This window comes from Leptodactylus fuscus, chromosome 5 (assembly GCF_031893055.1).
Source record: "Leptodactylus fuscus isolate aLepFus1 chromosome 5, aLepFus1.hap2, whole genome shotgun sequence".
NCBI lineage: Eukaryota > Metazoa > Chordata > Amphibia > Anura > Leptodactylidae > Leptodactylus > Leptodactylus fuscus.
Window position 1 is genome coordinate 195,456,261 of NC_134269.1, and position 20,884 is coordinate 195,477,144.

At 39.6% G+C, this 20,884-nt stretch overlaps 1 protein-coding gene across 2 annotated transcripts in view; it reads right to left on the reverse strand.

Moving 5' to 3' along the window:
* Positions 1 to 10,765: 10,765 nt before the first annotated feature.
* The window catches only part of NR3C1 (nuclear receptor subfamily 3 group C member 1), a 124,332-nt gene continuing 114,213 nt past the window's right edge, over positions 10,766 to 20,884 (reverse strand). For both annotated transcript variants that reach the window (XM_075275012.1, XM_075275011.1), the window contains exon 9: positions 10,766 to 20,477. In XM_075275012.1, the coding sequence (XP_075131113.1) occupies positions 20,325 to 20,477 (153 nt within the window). In that variant the 3' untranslated portion in view covers positions 10,766 to 20,324. The remainder of the gene's footprint in view (positions 20,478 to 20,884) is intronic.

Below are 20,884 nucleotides of genomic sequence, written 5' to 3' on the forward strand. Positions count from 1 at the left end.
TTGTCTGGCCTGCATATAGCATATCCTTACTATTGCTAAGGCCATACTAGGAGCCATGAGTGTTAGGGCAGATATATCCGTATAGCGCTCCCCATACTGCAGCGGTGTTAGGCTGTGGGGGCACTTCAAGGGCCCAGAGCCAGGCTATATTTTACATTATGAGTGGGGTGTGGAGATCCTCTCCGTGCTGCCAGTCCCCCCCTAATACTATGATATATAGTCAGGCTCTGGCCCCTGCCCAAGTAACTCTATAAAGTTAAATCATAAACCGTGCTGATGGTGCCTGTAGAAGCCCACCAGGGAACAGTAAGCTAAATAAAGTATTTGTTCCCAGAGGGGGCGCTCTCACAGGCGCTAGTACACACCATTTATTATGTACTGTAACTTTATATAGTAACTGGGACTGAGGGTCTGGGTATCATAAGCTTTTCCCATGCTTTATTAGATATTAAAGTACGATGGGAGCGTGGGAAATTTGGATGCTGGCTTCTTCTACACAGAACAGCCACAAGAAAGAAGACGTCTATAGGTGAGTCTAAGTTTTTTGATTTTTCATATTGCTAACTTTTGTGTATGTATGACCACTACAGAGAGATCTAGTAACAATGTACAAATACATGTATATTGACCTTTTTACTCCTAGGCCAGTGACAAGGGGACGTCCTCTACACCTAGAAAGAAAAATCACCAGCATCATACACAGGAATTCTGTACTGTAAGTGAGTCTATGGAACTTGGAAGTGGTGATGGTGAATTCATTGTGCAAGTTCATAGGGAACATTCATGTCTGACTTTAAGGGAAAAATATTTCAGACTTTTGGTGAAGACAAGTTGATCCAGGATTTTATACTGATGGCCAGATTTTTCCCTGACATGGGCTTTTGATAATACAAGTCTGTGGGTGCCCCAGTACCTGACCATCACTTTAGATGGCCAGCAACCAAATTATAGTAGTTATTTCTGATATCTGATAGCCCTCTTCTTTGGTCCACACTGACCTAGTTTTAATGTGTCCAGCCATAACTCTGCTCACATAACTAATACTATGAAAATTTCGGTGTTCCTTAACTAGTTTATTCTGGCACAGGGCACCTGTAGATGTTCCAGAATTATTAATAGGTATTAATAATTCAGGCACATCTAGGAGTTCCTGAGTAGATGGATATGCTAGTGCAGGGACTCCTATAAACTTTAGGAGTCCCTGCATTAGCTATATGACCAGGGATACCTTCAGTCATATTGAATATAGGTCAGTCACTTACTGTCAAAATGTTGAGGAGAAACCTGATCTCATTGAAGTATTAAAAGGGTTATCTATTTTCTAATATTGATGGCCTCTCCTTACAATAGCCGCAAGCCATGCAGTTTACTTGCCGTACAAAACGTTTGTGCAACTTGCTGTCATACAGCTGTTTTAGAACTACAATTGGCCAAAAGTTTCACCATATTGCTTAAGGTCACAGGTCACAACACAAACCCTTTGACAATCATTAGATGCAATGTTGCTATGTAACCCTAGTGCAGCAGGAATTACCTTGACTTAAGTAGTTAATTTCTCTTTTGTACTTGGTTCTTACAGCAAACCCCTTCCCGTCCCAGTATTTACTCTATTATTTCTGAACATATAGGTCGGTAAGTAGTGGAGGAGTTTGATGCAGTGAGTGTGAGCAGATATGTATGTGATTTATAGGATATTACTGATGACCAAATATGAATGCAGCATTCTGTGATAGTCCTTATTCACATGTCAGTATTGTGCATCAGTGATTGTAAGCTAAAACTAGGAAAGGGTTAAAAATACAGAATAGGTGCAGATCACCAATACACCTTACCTCTGCAGTCTCTGCTTACAAACACTAATGTAAAACTGTGATGTGTAAATAAGGCCTTAGATGATTGGAGGAAACACAGTACAGACATGGCAGGTACTGTACATACAGATTTGTAGCGGAGTTCTTGTAGCAGCAATGAGGGGCGCAGAACCTTCTGTCCTCATAATCTCACATTTAGCACCTATAATATTTAAAGAATATGCTTCTTGATGAGCATTTTACTGTATGCATTATAATTTTTGCACCCTACAGATTTTTTTTTCCATACTATATAATCAGAACTCAAATAAAATATGTATGGTAGGCAATCTCTAACACCACCCCACATTATTGAGGGTCCTTCTCATTGTTCTCCTAAGTCCATCGCTGACTTAAATATAGAAATCTTGGACTTTTTCCTTTTAATAGGTTTTGCATAACTGTAAATAAAGCTATATATATATATATATATATATATATATATATATATATATAGTGCATGTGTATGTTCAGTCATACATCTTGCTATAAATATACACATGAGCTCAGCAGAATGGAAGTAGACTGGGCCTTTCAGCTGATAATAACATTGTGCCTGGTCTCTGATGTGGAAATTCTAAGAAATCAGTTGCATGGCAGATTGTGTAGCAAAGGATACATAAACTTCCTAGGATTTTACATCCAAGCATCGCATTCTAGAAAAATGAATGTATTTCATCACTTGAACAACAGGAACTTAATATTTTCGTTGAGCTCATGAGCAGTAACATCTGTAAGTAATTGTCCTGTTAAGTGTCTATAAAACATCATGAGACTTTTTCTGGATGGCTATAACTAGAGATGAGTGAATGTAATCGATCGAATACCTCGGCATAGCAGAGCTCCCGGCGGCAGGGTAGGTGGGAGGGGCAGTAAAAATTTGATGCCCTGGAAGTGTTTTTGCACCGGGAGCTATGCGGCTGTGGTATTCGATCGAGCATATTCGCTCATCTCTAGCTATAACCCATGGAGACATTGGGGGGAATTTATTATCCCATTTATGTTGGTTTTCTGGTGTAACATGTTGAGTCTTTGGGGCAAGGCACTTTCCTGCTCCAAAGATGTGCCACATTCCCATTCTTGCTCGCCATTTTCTACGGGAGTTGTCAGACTGAGGCAGAAAGCAGTCCAGAGATGTCTCATCCCAATGTATTTATTATAACTCATGCCAGAAAACTGGTACAAGTCATACAGGAAATCTGCACCAATTCCATTTTAGCACAGAGACAAGGTTGGAGCTTCTGAATAATCTAGGTGTTCTTTGCACAAGTCGGGCTGTTATTATACAGTATATTATGGAGTTTATATTGTGCAGTATATTATGGTTGTGCCTTCACCTACTAAATGCGCAGATTTTAGTATAACATGCTAGAGTTAATGCGACAGGTAAGCTACTGAAAATGCACTAAAATTCTGGTGTAATTTGTGCCATAAACTTTCCGTGTTTTAGGCACTTTTTTTTAAAACAGATTTTGCCTTGACCAACAAGTAGAGGGGCTTGTCAAATGGTAGCAGAGGTATAAAGGGGTTCTCTAGCCTCCAACCATTTTCTGCAAATACATCCATAGCAGTGCTAAATACTCACTGCTCCCTTGTGCAGCCTTTGCTTGGTTTTATAGTTATTTACATTCAGTGAATCTGTGGGCAAACTACATTTCCCATGATTCATCTGCCTGCTTTCACTCTCTGTGTTTGTTACTCACAGGAGGGAGAGGGGGGAGTGAACTTCCAAATGAAACATCACATCATAATGTGATTTTAGATGTGAGTGATTTTATTATCTGTGATATCATTGCAGGAGAGACGGGAGGGGTACACACACAATGAGAGCAGGCAGATGCATCATGGGAAATGTAGTTTGTCCACAGATTGACTGCATGTAAATAATACAAGGAGCAGCAAGTAAAATAAAGTCAAGTCAAGGGTGTAAAAGGGAAGAGTGATTATTTAACACTGCTGTGGATGTATTTGGAGGTCATATTTGGAAACTGAATAACCCCTTTAAAATGCAGCACCATGCACCAAAAAAAAATCTCTAAAATTCTGGTGCATTTTGTTAGAAACCAATTCAAATTATGCCAGATTTTCAGACTGTTTAACAACCTTAGATACTTTGGACAATCTGGCGCAATTTGACTGTCTGGTTTAAGGTTGCATTGTTTAAACCAGTGATACCTAACCAGGATGTCACAAAAACCCTCTGGAGGTGGCCCAACACTCTACCAGTCCACTGCTCTGCAGATAGAGTTACAAACCCCCAAACATCTGTATTGCTATTACTGGTAGTCCGTGATTATATAAGACATTACAGGTGCACGTACACACGTATGTCTGCTTTAAGAACCACTTACTGCAGGGGAAGGAATTAACTTCTGTTTCCTTTCCTGCCAGCTCAGAGGGAGAGATCGGAGGTGAGGAATTTTATCTTTCCCCTTGTACATGTGCTCTGTGTATGGGGATTCCTTTTCAATTTCCAACCCCTGGCAAACCTGCGGTGGAAAGCCAAAGTGGAGCTTCAATATTCTGCTGCTGATTATATCAGGGAGTCTCTCACCCCAAATTCTGCAGCTGAATAAGCCCTGGAATCCATGGCAAGATCAAGCAGGGCGGTTATTATTACAGTGTCCTGCTCTGATCAGGACAGAATCTGTCTCTAGATTAGCAGCAGATTCCATCGTGTGAACAGGCCCTTATACACTTGCTGCATCTACTACAAAGCTCCAAAACTGGTCACTATGTTTAATAATCTGTTTTCACTCTGGAAATATTTATTTTTACATTGCATTTAACATAAATTGTAGACTTTACATTGTGAGACATTGTGACAGTTGTATCCCTATATAACTAGTATGCTAGCAGTTTATAAAGTGGTTTGTCAGCCCCCAAAACTGCTGACACAGCGATGTAGCCAATGGGGAGAGCAGTGTAAACATATTTATACTCCATAGTCATACTTTGTGCATGACCAAGCAATCTATGTTTTATAGCTTCTGGCACTGGAATTGTCATTTCTCTTCACCTGCTGTACCTAAGGCTCTCAGAACTGAATACTAGCCAGCCCCTTACCCTTTGCTCTTAAGGGAATGACTAACGTCCATCCAGGGAGCATTCAGTGCAGAGAGCTTTGGCTACTTCTGATGCCAAGGAACTATCCCTTATTGCAGGTATAGGGGGAAAGAGGCACAGATCATCCTCCAAAGTGGAGTTTATATTGAGGAGAGGGGTAACATGAACTTTTGTTCCTGTTATCATCCCCCTTTCCCACATAAATTAGAAAGCAAATTCGCCTAAATAGACCAAGCAGTATATTGGTGCTTTTTCCACCTAAATTAGATACAATAGCTACAGTTCACAAAAGCCAGACTTATGCCGCTGCAACTTCAGCTCTGCAAAACCACAGAAGGTTCAGTTGTTACATCCATAATTCAGGAGCAATGAAGCAGTTACAGTCCTATGAAAAAGTTTGGGCACCCCTATTAATCTTAATCATTTTTTGTTCTAAATATTTTGGTGTTTGCAACAGCCATTTCAGTTTGATATATCTAATAACTGATGGACACAGTAATATTTCAGGATTGAAATGAGGTTTATTGTACTAACAGAAAATGTGCAATATGCATTAAACCAAAATTTGACCGGTGCAAAAGTATGGGCACCCTTATCATTTTATTGATTTGAATTCCCCTAACTACTTTTTACTGACTTACTGAAGCACAAAATTGGTTTTGTAACCTCAGTGAGCTTTGAACTTCATAGCCAGATGTATCCAATCATAAGAAAAGGTATTTAAGGTGGCCAATTGCAAGTTGATCTCCTATTTGAATCTCCTCTGAAGAGTGGCATCATGGGCTACTCAAAACAACTCTCAAATGATCTGAAAACAAAGATTGTTCAACATAGTTGTTCAGGGGAAGGATACAAAAAGTTGTCTCAGAGATTTAACCTGTCAGTTTCCACTGTGAGGAACATAGTAAGGAAATGGAAGACCACAGGGACAGTTCTTGTTAAGCCCAGAAGTGGCAGGCCAAGAAAAATATCAGAAAGGCAGAGAAGAAGAATGGTGAGAACAGTCAAGGACAATCCACAGACCACCTCCAAAGAGCTGCAGCATCATCTTGCTGCAGATGGTGTCACTGTGCATCGGTCAACTATACAGCGCACTTTGCACAAATAGAAGCTGTATGGGAGAGTGATGAGAAAGAAGCCGTTTCTGCACGTACGCCACAAATAGAGTTGCCTGAGGTATGAAAAAGCACATTTGGACAAGGCAGCTTCATTTTGGAAACAAAAATTGAGTTGTTTGGTTATAAAAAAAGGCGTTATGCATGGCGTCCAAAAAGAAACAGCATTCCAAGAAAAACACATGCTACCCACTGTAAAATTTGGTGGAGGTTCCATCATGCTTTGGGGCTGTGTGGCCAATGCCGGCATCGGGAATCTTGTTAAAGTTGAGGGTCGCATGGATTCCACTCAGTATCAGCAGATTCTTGAGAATAATGTTCAAGAATCAGTGACGAAGTTGAAGTTACGCCGGGGATGGATATTTCAGCAAGACAATGATCCAAAACACCGCTCCAAATCCTCAGGCATTCATGCAGAGGAACAATTACAATCTTCTGGAATGGCCATCCCAGTCCCCAGACCTGAATATCATTGAACATCTGTGGGATGATTTGAAGCGGGCTGTCCATGCTCGGCGACCATCTAACTTAGCTGAACTTGAATTGTTTGTCCAAAATACCTTTATCCAGGATCCAGGAACTGATTAAAAGCTACAGGAAGTGACTAGAGGCTGTTATCTTTGTAAAAGGAGGATCTACTAAATATTAATGTCACTTTTCTGTTGAGGTGCCCATACTTTTGCACCGGTCAAATTTTGGTTTAATGCATATTGCACATTTTCTGTTAGTACAATAAACCTCATTTCAATCCTGAAATATTACTGTGTCCATCAGTTATTAGATATATCAAACTGAAATGGCTGTTGCAAACACCAAAATATTTAGAACTAAAAATGATTAAGATTAATAGGGGTGCCCAAACTTTTTCATAGGACTGTATATTAGGTTTGTCTGAAAGTGTCCTTAGTTACCAGATTTCTAAGGGCTCGTTCACACGAAGGTAAAGTTTTCCTCTGTGTGGTTTTTTGGCGTGGCCAAATTTCGTCGCTGCATCCCGCTCCTGATTAGGCCTGAATGAATGGGCCTAAACAGGAGCGTGTCTCAAGCTGTGGACGCCGCGGCTGACTAAGCCACAGAATCCGCAGCAACATAGGTCATGTCACTTCCTTTGCGTTAATAGCTAGCAGAAAAAAAAGCAAGCAGCTCCCATTGAAGGCAATGGGTGTCATTTCTGCAGGTGGATTTTGAAGCGGATTCTGTGTCAAAATTTGCATGGAAAAAACTCTGTGTAAACATACTCTAAGGTTTATTGATTAGGGTTATGGTTTGTAAAGAGAAATGGGAAATAATATACATTTAACATGCTTGAAAAAATTGGTGCATTATTGCAATGTTACTATTACTTTAAGGCGCCGTGTCCCTCTCTCCCTCTATATATATATATATATATATATATATATATATATATATATATATATATATATATATATATATATATATATATATATATATATATAGCGCGCAGGTGAATTTAGTAATCTTTGTCATATATCTTATTAAATAATATTTCCTTTTTGACTTTTCAGATTGACTAAAGGGGGAGAAAAACCTCTTTCCTGTAATAGCACCTGTATCCGTATCCAGCGGCACACACAGATACCCAAAACTTTTTTTTATATTTCCATGTGCGGAGATGCATAGGGTGTTTTTGGTTGTTTTTTTTCATTTTTACTGGGCAAGTTGTATGTTTTAGTTACACCATTTTGGGGAATGTCTATGGCTTTGATCACTTTTTATTAAAATTTTCATTAGGAGGCAAAACAGAAAAAACTGAGGTTTTACAAGTTTGTAGACTGGATGTTTTTGGACAAAGGGATACCTAATGTGTACGTGTTTCACAGTAAGTTCTTACTTTTATATGTATTCTAGAGAAAGAGGAGTGATTTGAACGTTTGCCTGATTTTGAGTGATTTTGCCCCCCAGGTGGTCTGATCACTAATGTATTGCAAAATGCTGTTATCGGTATACAAATGAATACTAAACAAGCCTAGGAGCTTTCATTCAGCTCTCAGCTGCCCTGGCAATGGAACGCTGGCCCTGGCTCTCGTTCCTGGTGTCGGCAATTTTACAAAAAATGGTGGCGCTCATATGCCTCTGAAAAATGGCACTTCAGTCAGCTTTCACCAAGTTGATAGGGGCCTTAATGCCTGTGATCAGTGTGGGAATTAGCACTGGCTCTCTGCTCTATAATACAGGAGATGAGTGGCTGCCATATTTATTATGGCAGATGTCGGGAATGTCACTACTAATATGTCACCAATAGCTAACATGCCACTGCTGAGGCCAATAACTAGCCACAGTAGTCACCTGAGTCACTTCAGCCCAGCCAACGCAGGCACAGAATGAATGGAGGACCGGGATATATTCCAGTATCTTTTTCTTTTTCATTTTAGCCCACCTAGGTTTCTGCTTAGCCTGTAAAAAACCCTTTCCGTTGTATCTTTAGACATGGTATGCTCTAGATTTTGGTAGCACAGTAGCAGTTTGTGGTGTGCAGAAAATGTTTTTAACACATTTGTGTTTTACAGCCAAATACTGCATGGATTGTTTTTAGGAGAACAAGCTCTGCATACCTGGATCTGTTACCATTATAGATTTTTTGTGTTTCAGCCTCTCTTGGATGTGGGTTTTCACTGCCAAGCAGTAGTTCTTTTAAGGCAGTAGTTCCTAAACTACGGGTTTGCGACCCCTTGGGTGGTCTTGTGAAGACTGCCGGGGGTTACAAACCCTCACTGGTAATTATCCTGTGCGGCGCTGCGCTCCCAGTCCTGATGCAACTGATCTTTACCAGCAGCCACATCTGTAACAGAGAACTGGACGGCCTTCAGTGGTCCTGGTGGCAGAGATACAGCGCTATAAGACAGAATAAAAGGAAGGTTACAGCGAAATAAGAAGGAGAATATAGGTAGGAACATTTATTTTTAAAATGCTGTGCGGTAGAGGGTCTCCAGCACATTTCTTGTCTAATATGTATATGCAGACATAATCCTAAGTGAGAACCAAACCAACTCCAGTACACACGGGCTTCTAGTCCGTCTCCTTTATTCTTGACTCAGGAGAAAAAGCTTGATCCTTGTTACTGTAAGTGCAATGTTTATGGACAGCGGGGCAATAAATCACAAAATAACCAAGAGTCTGCTCGGTTAATCATTGTGAAATTTCTCGCATATTTTGCCTCCATGCCATCCTGTCTGATGCTACCATTGGCTAAAGGATATGTCAGTAACTGTACAATATCCAATCAGAATTGCTGGTCTGGCATATAAATAGGGAGCATGACATGTAAAAAGGGGAGTGTCCTAAAATAATTGTATAATAATAATACATTTTATTTATATAGCACCAACATTAATTGTAGTAATGGAGGTAAAAATGTCCTGCTGAGGTCGGCAAGTAAAGGGAATTACATTGACCAACTAAATTAATGTGGGCTTAATATAATACACGTTTTCCTCTCTTTTGAATAGTTACTCACCATCCGTCCATTTTGAAATGTGTGCAGAGTTTCTGATTCTGTAGGTTCCTTTTACTTGATGATGTTCAGACTGTGCTTTGTGTGACCAGTGGCTGCTCGTCCCCGAAATACATGTGAGTCCATTATCAAGCATCGATAGCAAGGGGCTCATTTGCCGAGAGGACAATAGGAAACCTGGGTTTGTGTTTTGTTTTTTTGTTTTTTAACATGTGCTGAAAAAAATACATCCTAGATGTGGAAGTTGAAAAACGGGGGGGGGGGGGGGGGGGGGGCAGATTTTGCTGTGTTTATTTTATTTATTTATTTTTGCCATTCCTTTTGAAGTTACTTTTTGCTTTTGGCGCAAAATCTGTATAAGAATAATAAGGGAGCCTTTTTCATAGTATTATTGGGGGAATATTTCTTGAGGTGACAGACGACAGCAAATTTAGACTAAGGCCCCACAAAGTGGGCCTCTGTGGAAATGCATCACTGTTTTTCCTGCAGCGAGTATTCCTCTGTGGACTTTCTGCTCCTATTATTCCTATAGGGAAACTCGTCCTTTTCATAGGTATAATTGACATGCTGCGATTTCCAAAAACACAAGGTTTTGGAAATCGCAGCATTTCTTCTGAGTGTATTTTTCTGCAATGTGTGGATGGGATTCGCAAACCACTGCGTTTACACCACATGAGGCCTTGGCCTTAAGGAGAAAATAAAAATACACATTTATATCCAAAAGTCAGCGGTAAAACAAGACAAAGAGTAGAGGTAGGTTAATGAAAAAGCATGTTTTTATTATGTGACTTCAATGTTTCTGTTTACTGAGAGCTGCAGCGTATGTCTCACATGTACTGCAACACTGTACAAATGGGACTTGGTTTTACCCAAACAGCAAATTAAGAGAAAATAAATGCAAACCTGTTCCACACACAGACATAATAGTCCAACATTTCACAAAATAAAGGGAAAAGACATTATTACAAGTGGATTTCATTCAGCATGTATAAAAAGAACCCTACATTATAACAGAAGTTACTGTTTTAATTCATACAGGGCTTACAATTAATGTAAAAAAAAATATATATATGTATCTTTCTATTAATTTCTAATAAGGCCTTACACCATTATAGAATCCAATCTTTCCCCCATTATAAGTATCTTATACTTTATACAAAATAAAATATTGACATATTTCCAATCTGTTCATATGGATTACTCTAGAGAAAAAGGGTTACAAAAAAAAAACATCAGCGTCCGTTGAAATCAAAAAGATATACTTTAGTTTTTTTATATATATATTTATATTTTGGCTATAACAAGTAGCAAAGTAATCAGCACAGACGTACAGACAGAAAACACATAAGAGTAACGCAATGCGGCATGTATGATCAGATGTATCAATAATTTAATAGTGAGCGTTACAAAGCGCGACAATGGTGACATTTACATGATAAAATTGTTCTGTGCACGATTTACAAAGAATACTTGCATGGAACAATTCTAATATCCCTATACTTAATGAATAACACCAGGACCACACAAAAGTGCTTTAAGTGTGCAAGCTCCCTCCCCCCAAACACGGTATACGAGTTGGCACATCCATAAGGGTAAGGCAGGCATACATTTTTACAATGCGAGTGAGGACCTTTTTAGGGTATATTCACACTCTCTCTGGTACATGCCACAAGTGTGCTCGGTGGGGAAATCACATTTTCATTTGTAGTGAAAGCACAAACTATTTAGGCCCACACCGCACCCTCCCAGCATACATGAATACATCCCGGATAGCTACAAAATCTGATCTTGGTAGTCCTTTTCTAATGGATGTATATTCCTATATAATAATACAAGTACAAAGAAGTTTGTGCCCCTTATGTTAGAAGTACGGCTTCTCAATGATGGGTAAGTGTTTAGAGACTTATGTCTTTGTGCCCGATTACTGACACCTTTATGGTGAAGCCCCGTGCAGAGATGCCAGGAGCGCCCACACCAGCCCTTTGGCACTACTATACTAACAAGAGTCTCCATTATTTTAATACACGTGAAAGTTCTGGTCAGAAAATGGGGGTGCCAATAACCTCTGTTAGGACATCTTCTAAAGACACTCGAATCAAGGACAATATCATCTAATTCTTTCTAGTTCATCATGGACATAGTAAAAAGAACTAGTAGTATTTGGCAAAGCTCCCGTCCATTTTGCAATCTCTCCTTTCTTTGGAATCTGCTTCCACGTGTCCATATAAACACCTCGAGATGTGAAAACCAAGTGTATTACACAATGCAGCGCACCGCTTCCTGCCTTCTCACCCCTCAACAATGCACATAAGAAAACATCTCCTCGCCTCCATTACATAGAGTTAAGTGCTTTATTCTTTACATACTGTATTACTACAGACTAGGAGACGTCTAGTGAACTAGTTGTCTCAGAAGTGCTAATAATGGTCAGAAATCGATCATTTCCTCAATGTCTTGGAGTAATAGTCAGTTTGCAGTGATGGTGAACGTCAATGGATCACCAGGATCACTGAGGGGAAGACTGCACTATGGCGGAGGACATCTCATGACCATTTTATTTAGGTGCTCTACTTTCTCATGTTGCTATGAAACTTTTAGTAACATAAATATGTTTAAGTTGTTTTTTTTTTCTTTAATAAAATATATAGCAAAAGCACACATTGTGTGAAATTTTACTGTACACAGATGTCAATGTCTCTTTACTCACGGCTGATCTCTACAATGGGCTATTCTTGGCCTAATGTATTTAATATCAGCTTGCATGCTTCTCTGTCCATGGGCCTGATATCTGCTCATAAGAAATGACAATTGGATAAAGAGGTTATCACAAAGAGCGAGCTTAGACCAATAGAAGCTATAGAACGATCTAGAAGAAGGATCTAGAGAGCCCTTATTAAAGACACTGCTGCGGTCCACACTGCTACTCTTAGAACTCCTTTCTACAACGACTTTCTGTGTCCATCTCTGTTGTGTGCACGTAGCCTTACTGAGTCTGCAGGCTTAATATGGGGGGGGGGGGGCGTGATTTTATGGCAGAATGTACTGAAAGACACACCAGTGTCATCTGAGTACCTTCCGTCCTCCACTGACTTACAGTTCTGATGTCACGAAGCCAATAGAACCTGCTCTATAATGAACAGAATGGGGCATCACCCCCCCCCCCCCCCCCCCCCCCCATCACCGCAGCATGAGGCCTAGATGTGTTAAAGTGGACAAACAAAACCAAGTGTTGCCTCTTTACTCCCTCTGGTATGTAAGGGGTCTCTGGTGTGATGAGTAGGCCACTTCTGAATCTTCTGCTTCTTAGAGTAGATGCTATTGCAGTAACACTTTCTCCTTCTTTCACCACAGAAGAAATCCCTCCGCATACTCCATCGTACAGAGAAGCAACACTAAGCATGCCTGTCCACATATGTACAGAAGGGGACACAGAAAAGCTGGTAAATATACGTATGTATGAGGAATAACATTTTCTATATATAAAGGGATACAAGCAAGAAGTCTACATATTGGATGTATTTATCAATAAACAATACTTTGTGGGATAAACTATTGAGGGAAATACTCGCGCTACAATATCCTATGAGTCTTCTTAGGCACAGTTCATTAAGTGCAACCCAAATCCCCCCTCCCCTCCATTCCCTAAGGTAAGTTCTCTGCTAGAGCTTACACTAGATATAGCATAGAAATAGAAATTTTTGCAGTTTTGTAAAGATTTTCTATAATGGTCTTTGTGGTGACAGTCTTTTCGTTGTGAGGCCTGGTTCACATCTGCTTGGGGACCCGCCGAGCAGAATACCGAATGCATTGACAAGCCGTGAGTAGTGAAAGCACACGGACCCCATAGACTATAATGGGGTCCGTGTGTTTTCTGCGCGGTGTCCGCACAGAACATGTGGAGAGAAGAGTACTTCATGAACTACTTTCCTCTCTGCATGACTCATGCGGACACCGCCCAGAAAACACACGGACTCCATTATAGTCTATGGGGTCCGTGTGCTTTCACTACTCACGGCTTGTCAATGCGTTCAGTATTCCTGAATGGAATACCGAATGCAGATGTGAACCAGGCCCTAGGCTGCCAGATACAACCATGAGAGCACTTACTTTCTATGATCTGGGACTCCAGCCATGATTTCCTATTTGTGGCCACATTATCTTCTTGTGCATGCGCCTGGTTCTATTCCTGCACAGAAAATTATGGCTGGGGTTGTGGCAGACCATATAAAGCTCCTGCGTTCATGGTTGTATCTATTGACAAACTATCAAGACAAAAGACTTCACTAAGATTGTTAGAGAAAATCCTTAAAGTCCTTCAAAAATGACAATTCTTTATATTTGCAAACATTAGTTATTCAGGATTGGAATACAAGTCACTTCCTCAGAACAAGAAACAGCCATCATATCCATTAAGATGGTATTGAGCTGTATCACATAGGACTGAGCCAGAAAGTAGCCATGTTTTCTAATTCTGGATAACCCCTTTAATTTTCTATCAGTTTACAAGGCAATGTTTGTGGGAAGATCCTTTTTAGTGGCAAACCTTACGCACTGGTTCGCCGCACACCACACTGCTGCCAATTTTCCAACATTCTTACAGCCAAAATGCAAATTTTGCAAAGGTGCTCGTAGGCTAAGGCCACACAGTAAAATGAACATGCTGTATTTTTTGAAAACCCAGCTTTCCCGCAGCAAGTGGATGGGATTAAATTAAATTAAATCTCATTCACTCTGCTGGGACTGTAAAATGCTGCACTTCAGCAACAGCCAAAAGTTCTATATTTCCACAGGCTGAGGCCGCATGTTGTTGAAACAATATTTTTGGCTGTTATAGATACGACATGCGTGTTTATTTTATCTATGGAAAAGCTGAGCTTTTTCTCCTATAAACTTATACGGGGAAGGCAAAATTTAAAAAACTGAATGGAAAAGTAGTGAAAACCTGGTTAGTACTGGAGCTCTTCTGAAGGGGTGATGGGAAGTGATTTCAGTCTTTCTTAAAGCGTCACTGCACTTTTATTATTTTTTTCATAAATTCATAGTTCAGGTGAAGATAAACTTGGTAATATGATTTATAAAAGAAAATGGCCTGTTTCTAGACTCAGTTGCCTCTTTCTACCATTGATTAAATCTGTACAACAGAACTCTATAGAGAGGGAAGGGGGGAGGGAGAGCTGCTCAAACAGAGAGACATCTGCACTATAGAGAGACCGTTCTCTTTCACAACACAGCTGGGTTGTCAAGAATTACTATCCAGCTTTCTGTCAGCAGAAATAACTCAATGGCATAGAAAAGACAGCCTGATATCTCTATCGTTCTTCTTCTTCTCCTCCCCTCCATAGACTCCATTGTAAACTGAAACTGTTTGCGTAAGGAGTACGGACAAAATCCCTCAGATAAGAAGTCTAAATAGGAGTAATTCCTAAAGACGCAGGCACTTTACAATATGCTCCACGAAAGAAAAGTTTGTTCCTTTCACCTGCACTTTTTATGAAAAAAATAAATAAAAGTTTCCTTACACTTTAAGGGTAAGTTCACCCGGTGGAAAGTGAAGAGGAAATTCCTCCACTTTCCACCGCCGGCTTTTTTGTGCGGCTTATCCATCGCCGTATACCGCTCCTGAATAGGCCCGGAAGAATGGGCCTATCAGGAGGGAGTCTCGAGCTGCGGCTGACTCAGCCGCCGAATCCGCATGAAGATAGGTCATGTCGCATTTTTTTCCCGCTAGCTGGAAAAAAACTGCAAGTGACTCTCATTGAAATTAATTGGAGGCGTTTCTTCAGCCGGATTCCACATCAAAATCCGTCTGCAAAAAAAACTCTGTGTGAACTTACCCTATGTTAGCATCTTTCGTTCTGAATCTTCAGCATCACTTTTAGGTAAAGCATATTACATTTAATGCACACGTGACATAATTCTATATGGCTCATATATAATACACTATTATCTCATCTCTTCTACATTCTGCTTTCACACTACTCGCATCTACCTGTGCAGAATTCCTAAATCCATGAACAGGTAAATAAAGTGCAGGGATTTACTTGGCCACGTTCAGATGTGGCAGATTTGTTGGGGTTTTCTAGTGCATACTTTGTACAACATCTTTATTGCAAAGTACAGTACCCATACAAATAGGGTTTTCACACGTAGTGGATTTTTCTGCTACAGAATTGAGGACACGCAGATATTCTGCAGCAGGATCTGTGGATTTGTAATGTTTTTAATGGCAGATTTCTTCCTTTGCAACATAGATTTACAGCAAAATTTGCAGTGGATTTTTTCCTCAGTGTCTCATCTCACCCTTAGATTACTGAATACGTTCACATAAATAGAATAGAAATTTGCATGAGAGTAAAGCAAAGTGCTGCAAAACAGACAGGGATCAGACCCGAAGCTCTAAAATTAAGAGTTCCCACTTAACTAAATTCATTCTGTGCTTGACTTAACTGCTTGAATACTAAAAAAAGACAAAACTTTACTGTTTATCCCCATCACAAAGATCTTTTTTTTTCTCTCTCGTCTACAAAAGGGATTCTGTCATAACAATGTCATTCAATGAAAATATTAGGGCACATAAAGGTCATAGGGTGTCCCGCGCATCAACCCCCCACTCCTGGTGGACATAGGCTGCTTATGTATTACGTGGCTCAGAAAGGGTCCATATGTCTCGTGTGGTATGGAATATGCAAATAAGATCTCATTGCTGGAAAAGAGGAATAAGCTCCAGTGGCACCTTTTGGAAGTTAGCTGCCTATAGATTAATGCCTGTTTTTCAAAGAAACCTAAAAAGGCATAATCTGGGAAGTTTTCACTCAATTACGGACCATTTACAAATTCACAGGGCATGGACTCTGATGTAGACAAAATGTGGAGGTGCTGCTTGGAGGAAACAGCCGATTCTGCTTTTGGCATTTCCAATACTGGTGTTCAAATTGTTTATTAAAATAATTTATTAAAACATTTATAAAATTGACTATTATTCCCAGATCATGTCCTATGCATTAATCTATAGGGAGCTATTTCCAAAAGGAGTCCATCCCTCCTGCCCACCAGTGAGGTCGTATTTGCCGATTCCTTACCACGTGTTATAGTCGGCCATTCAGCTGATGGCCCTGAGATTCTGATGCTGGACTCACAGAGAGAATAATAGCTAAGTCAGCTTTAATCTTGTCATGGTCAGAGAAGTCATCCTCCCCCCTATGATATGACTTTATGGCGGAGCGACCGTGGATGTAAGCTTTTAGCATTCAGTAGAAAATGTTTGACATTTTTACTAGAGGTATCTGCTGGAAACCCAATACCTCTGTCATCCACTATTTAGGCACTAGCAGGGACCTCTATTCATAAGGAACACAATCCTATGTGCTATACGTGAGCGTAAAACAAGGCTTTATTTTAATCCTTTAGGTACATAGTAGTGTCTTTTTGGGGGAAATAAGTAACAATTTTTAATAACTTTCCATTGGTCATAAAAATCCAGGTTTCCAGACAATTACTGACCATCTAGAAATCCACAGGACATGGACTCTAATGGGGCTTCACATATAAAACTAATGTAGACAAAACGTTGAGGTGCTGCTCAGAGCAAACAACCAGATTCTGGCTTTTGGCATGTCCAGTGCTGGTTGAAGGAGGTATTCGGATTGTTTGCTCCCCGCACCTGCTCTGCCCAATGCCGGCACTGGTGTGCATACAACAACCAGTGGCGTATATGGCCTCTGCAAAGAAATGCATGAGAAAATTTACGCATCTCTTCAACACTACTATAGAAAAATTTGGCTTGTATCTTATCTAATCACATGATATCTGAGATATTACAGTAAAGTCAGTAACATTGTCAATAAATGCACTCTAGGAATATACAGTTACCCTGAACTATGCACGTCTCATACGTGCAAGATTTGGTATTATAAAGTGCCCTCTATAAAGCAAGGAATGGCTAGCCAGGTTGGTTCTGCAGGTACTAAACCACATCAATAGGTTTTAGGTAATAGCATAGCTCTTAAAAGACTAAGGCCGTATTCACATGTGTCACAGTCTCAAACAGCAACCTTCACAATGTGTGAATGCACCTTAAGGGCTTATTCACACGGTGCAGTCAAATCAGTTTATTACCATGTCATTGTGGCACAACTGCTGCAAATGTGCCACATGATTTTCCAATGATGACCTGCAATGATTTGCTCGCACCATGTGACCAGACTCCTACAGCCACCAGCGCAGTGTGATAGAGTGAGACTGCTCAGTCTTTTTCCCTGGAAACAGCAGATAAACTGACCAACTCTTAAGGCATTAAAAGATTTTCAAACGCATACAGTTTTTTAAGGAGAAAGAGAAAATAAACTTGCAACTTCACGACAATGAAAACTAAATTATGCACTACAGGAATATGGACACGACAATACATTAGGCCTTTACAGCACGCACAATAAGTGGGGGAGGGGGCATTACTGGTATCATTGAATTGTCTTGAAAACAAAGTTGATCTCTATAGTCAGCTGGCAAGGACTTGTGTGATATTCCACATCCAATCATAAAACTTCTACGGTAAAAGAAAGCCATATTAGATGTCGGGGCCCACTAAGGGGTTGGTGGGTGTCATGTCTACCAAATACCCAACCATTTCGAAAAAAAAGTTCTCTCAAAACGTTTTTTTTTTTTTTTTTTTTGGGGGGGGGGGCAATGAAGGACAAGATTCACGAACATGACTGGGGTAGGGTCTCCCTTTTATAGGTACAAGACACAGTTCTACAACAGACCTAGGAGGTAGAGCAGTGGGAGGCGGTGGGACGAGGCCAGAGTAATCCTGAGAAATTCCACTGATTCGCTTTCCTAAAGCTTTATAGCACATCATTTCGTTACACTTGTACTTTTTTTTCCTTGACAAAAATAATAGATTTTTTTTGTTTTTTTATAGACTAATTTGTCTCTGAATCCTGTAAAAAGTTGAAAAGTTTCTAAAAACAAATATGAAAATTTTCCTATTTATTAAATCTGTAAAAAGTTGTAAAATGTGAGGACTTCAGTTATGCAAACACTAGTGGGTTCTGGTCATTTCACTGACACTTTTCACTTTCACTCGGCGCGGATACAGGATGGCAGAGACAAAAACTCATCCTGTGATACTCTCGGCCCGAGTCGAGCCAGGCCTGAACGCTATTGCAGATTATAGCATATATTAAGTAGTACAAAAGAGAAATGCAGAGAAAAGACTCGATTCACCTAAGTGCTTATCCAGTTATTTTTTTTTCTTTTTGAGAAACAAAAATCACACAATAAAACATTAGCACTATCAAGCTTGTAAATGTCATAAACCTGCTGCTTACTGAATTACTTCCATGTCTCTTCTCCTCTGGAATTGTAATATAGCTGGTTATCTGAGCTTCTTGCCCTGAACCCGACGCGACTTGTCGTAGGCTTCGCACTACCCTTTCTGTACAATGGATAAAGCATTAAGAGAGAGACCAGAGAGTTACTTCAAGCTGCAGTAGCCCTTTCATGTTCTGTCTACATTTCCAATTATACCAATATGGCATACATCTGTAAAAAGTATAAATATAAAGTTAGTTAACAATTTATACACAGTAATGTAGCTTGACGTTTTTTTTTTATGTTTTTTTTTTTATTCTACCACATTAAACTTGTCTTATTTATGACCCTGCTGTAAAGTGGCTTTGTAGTGACCCTGATAAAGTAAAAAATATTTTTATCTGATAAAAAAAAATCTTGTGAATGACTAACAGAATTTTTTTAGCATTTCCTTTTTGTTTTTTTTCTTTTTTTTAAACTTTTTCTTAAAAATACAAGCGTACAAATAGGCAAGCTTTGAAACGGCTACAGCAGCTTCTACCGTTGCGTCTCTGAGCGATTATGGCACGTGAAAAATGGGAACTCTGCTAGCAAAAATCTACTCGATATAAGAACTACCCTGCAGTTAGTTCCTGTCAATGCAAGGCTCAAACCAGCAGTATTGTAGGGATTATGAACCAGGAACCAAGAGACACATTCATGGTGACTACTCCCAACGGGTACATTAGTTGCAAAAACAAAAGAATGCTACCCAATTCAGACCAACAGCCTAATAAAATACAGTAGTTGAAAGAGCCAAATGACCAACACAGTGAGAGTAGTTATGAATGACAGACCGAGTTGAGAATATTACATTTTACTTGTGTTAGGAAAGCTGTGAGCTGCCCCAGTCTTAAAAAAGGACCAAATCTGTACAACAGGATTCTTGAAAGCATAGGAAAAAGATGATATAAGAAAAAAAAAAAAAGAGAGTCAGTTCATCGGTAAAAACGGAGAAACTGCTAGATCCAAACAGTAGCTTAAAAGGCACAACTTCCCTTTTCTGATATACACTTGTAAACTTTCAGCAGGTTACATGCAGAAATCAAAATCTTATTTTTCCCCATGGGAGAAAGGAAAAAAAAAACAAAAACACCAGACAGGAAAATAAAACAATGAAAAAAAAAATGTAGCACAACTTCCATCCAACGTAAAGTTACCACCAGAATGTTCAGAATGGAGCCCCTGGTATAAAGATCTCTTCTTATTCTTCTCATTTCAGAGGGTGAAATGAGACATTTTCCATAGTCCAATTCTTGGCCCTCTGTAAACCACATGAACTGTAGTGCATAATCACAATAGGTACACCGTTGCAAGGACAATTACCACGTCTGATTTCTTTTTTTTTCTTTCTTTTTTTTTAATACAGTAAAAGCTATAATTTGACTTATTCTTTCCTTAAGGCAACTTTTTATGTTTATGTATTTATATATATATTTATATATATTTATATATAGGATTTTAGTAAGGCAGTCACTTCTGATGAAATAAAAGTTTTCTGATATTTCCAGACGAATATTTTGGTATCTGATTGCTGATAATTTCGGACAACATCTCTGGAAACTCAACACTCAATGATTTGTCCGTGAAAGAATAGAAGCAAAAGGCTAGGAGATTTTCAACCACCTGAAAAAGAAGGATATCATAGTGACATAAGAAATATGGTTACGTCAGCATATATATTATATTATTTGTTATGTGTGACATGATAGTGGCTGCAGCTGGCCAAACATATAAGAAAAACAAAGGTCTTATATCATAGAAAAAATCTTGCTCGATTACTCTGAATAGCTGCATTTGGATATTATTTTATTTAAACATTGGTAGGTTTGTAGAGAAGAGGCTACCCAGTGCAAAGAATGAGACAATAAATCAATTAACCAAGCAGGTAGCAATCTCCTTCTCCTCCCTCTCTTCTCCATAAAGCAAATGATGCGTTATGAAAGTATCTGAAGGGATGGCCATGATTTGCCATATTCTGTTCAAGGAGCTAGGGAGAGCATCTGCATGGGATTTAGTATAGCTCAACGTGT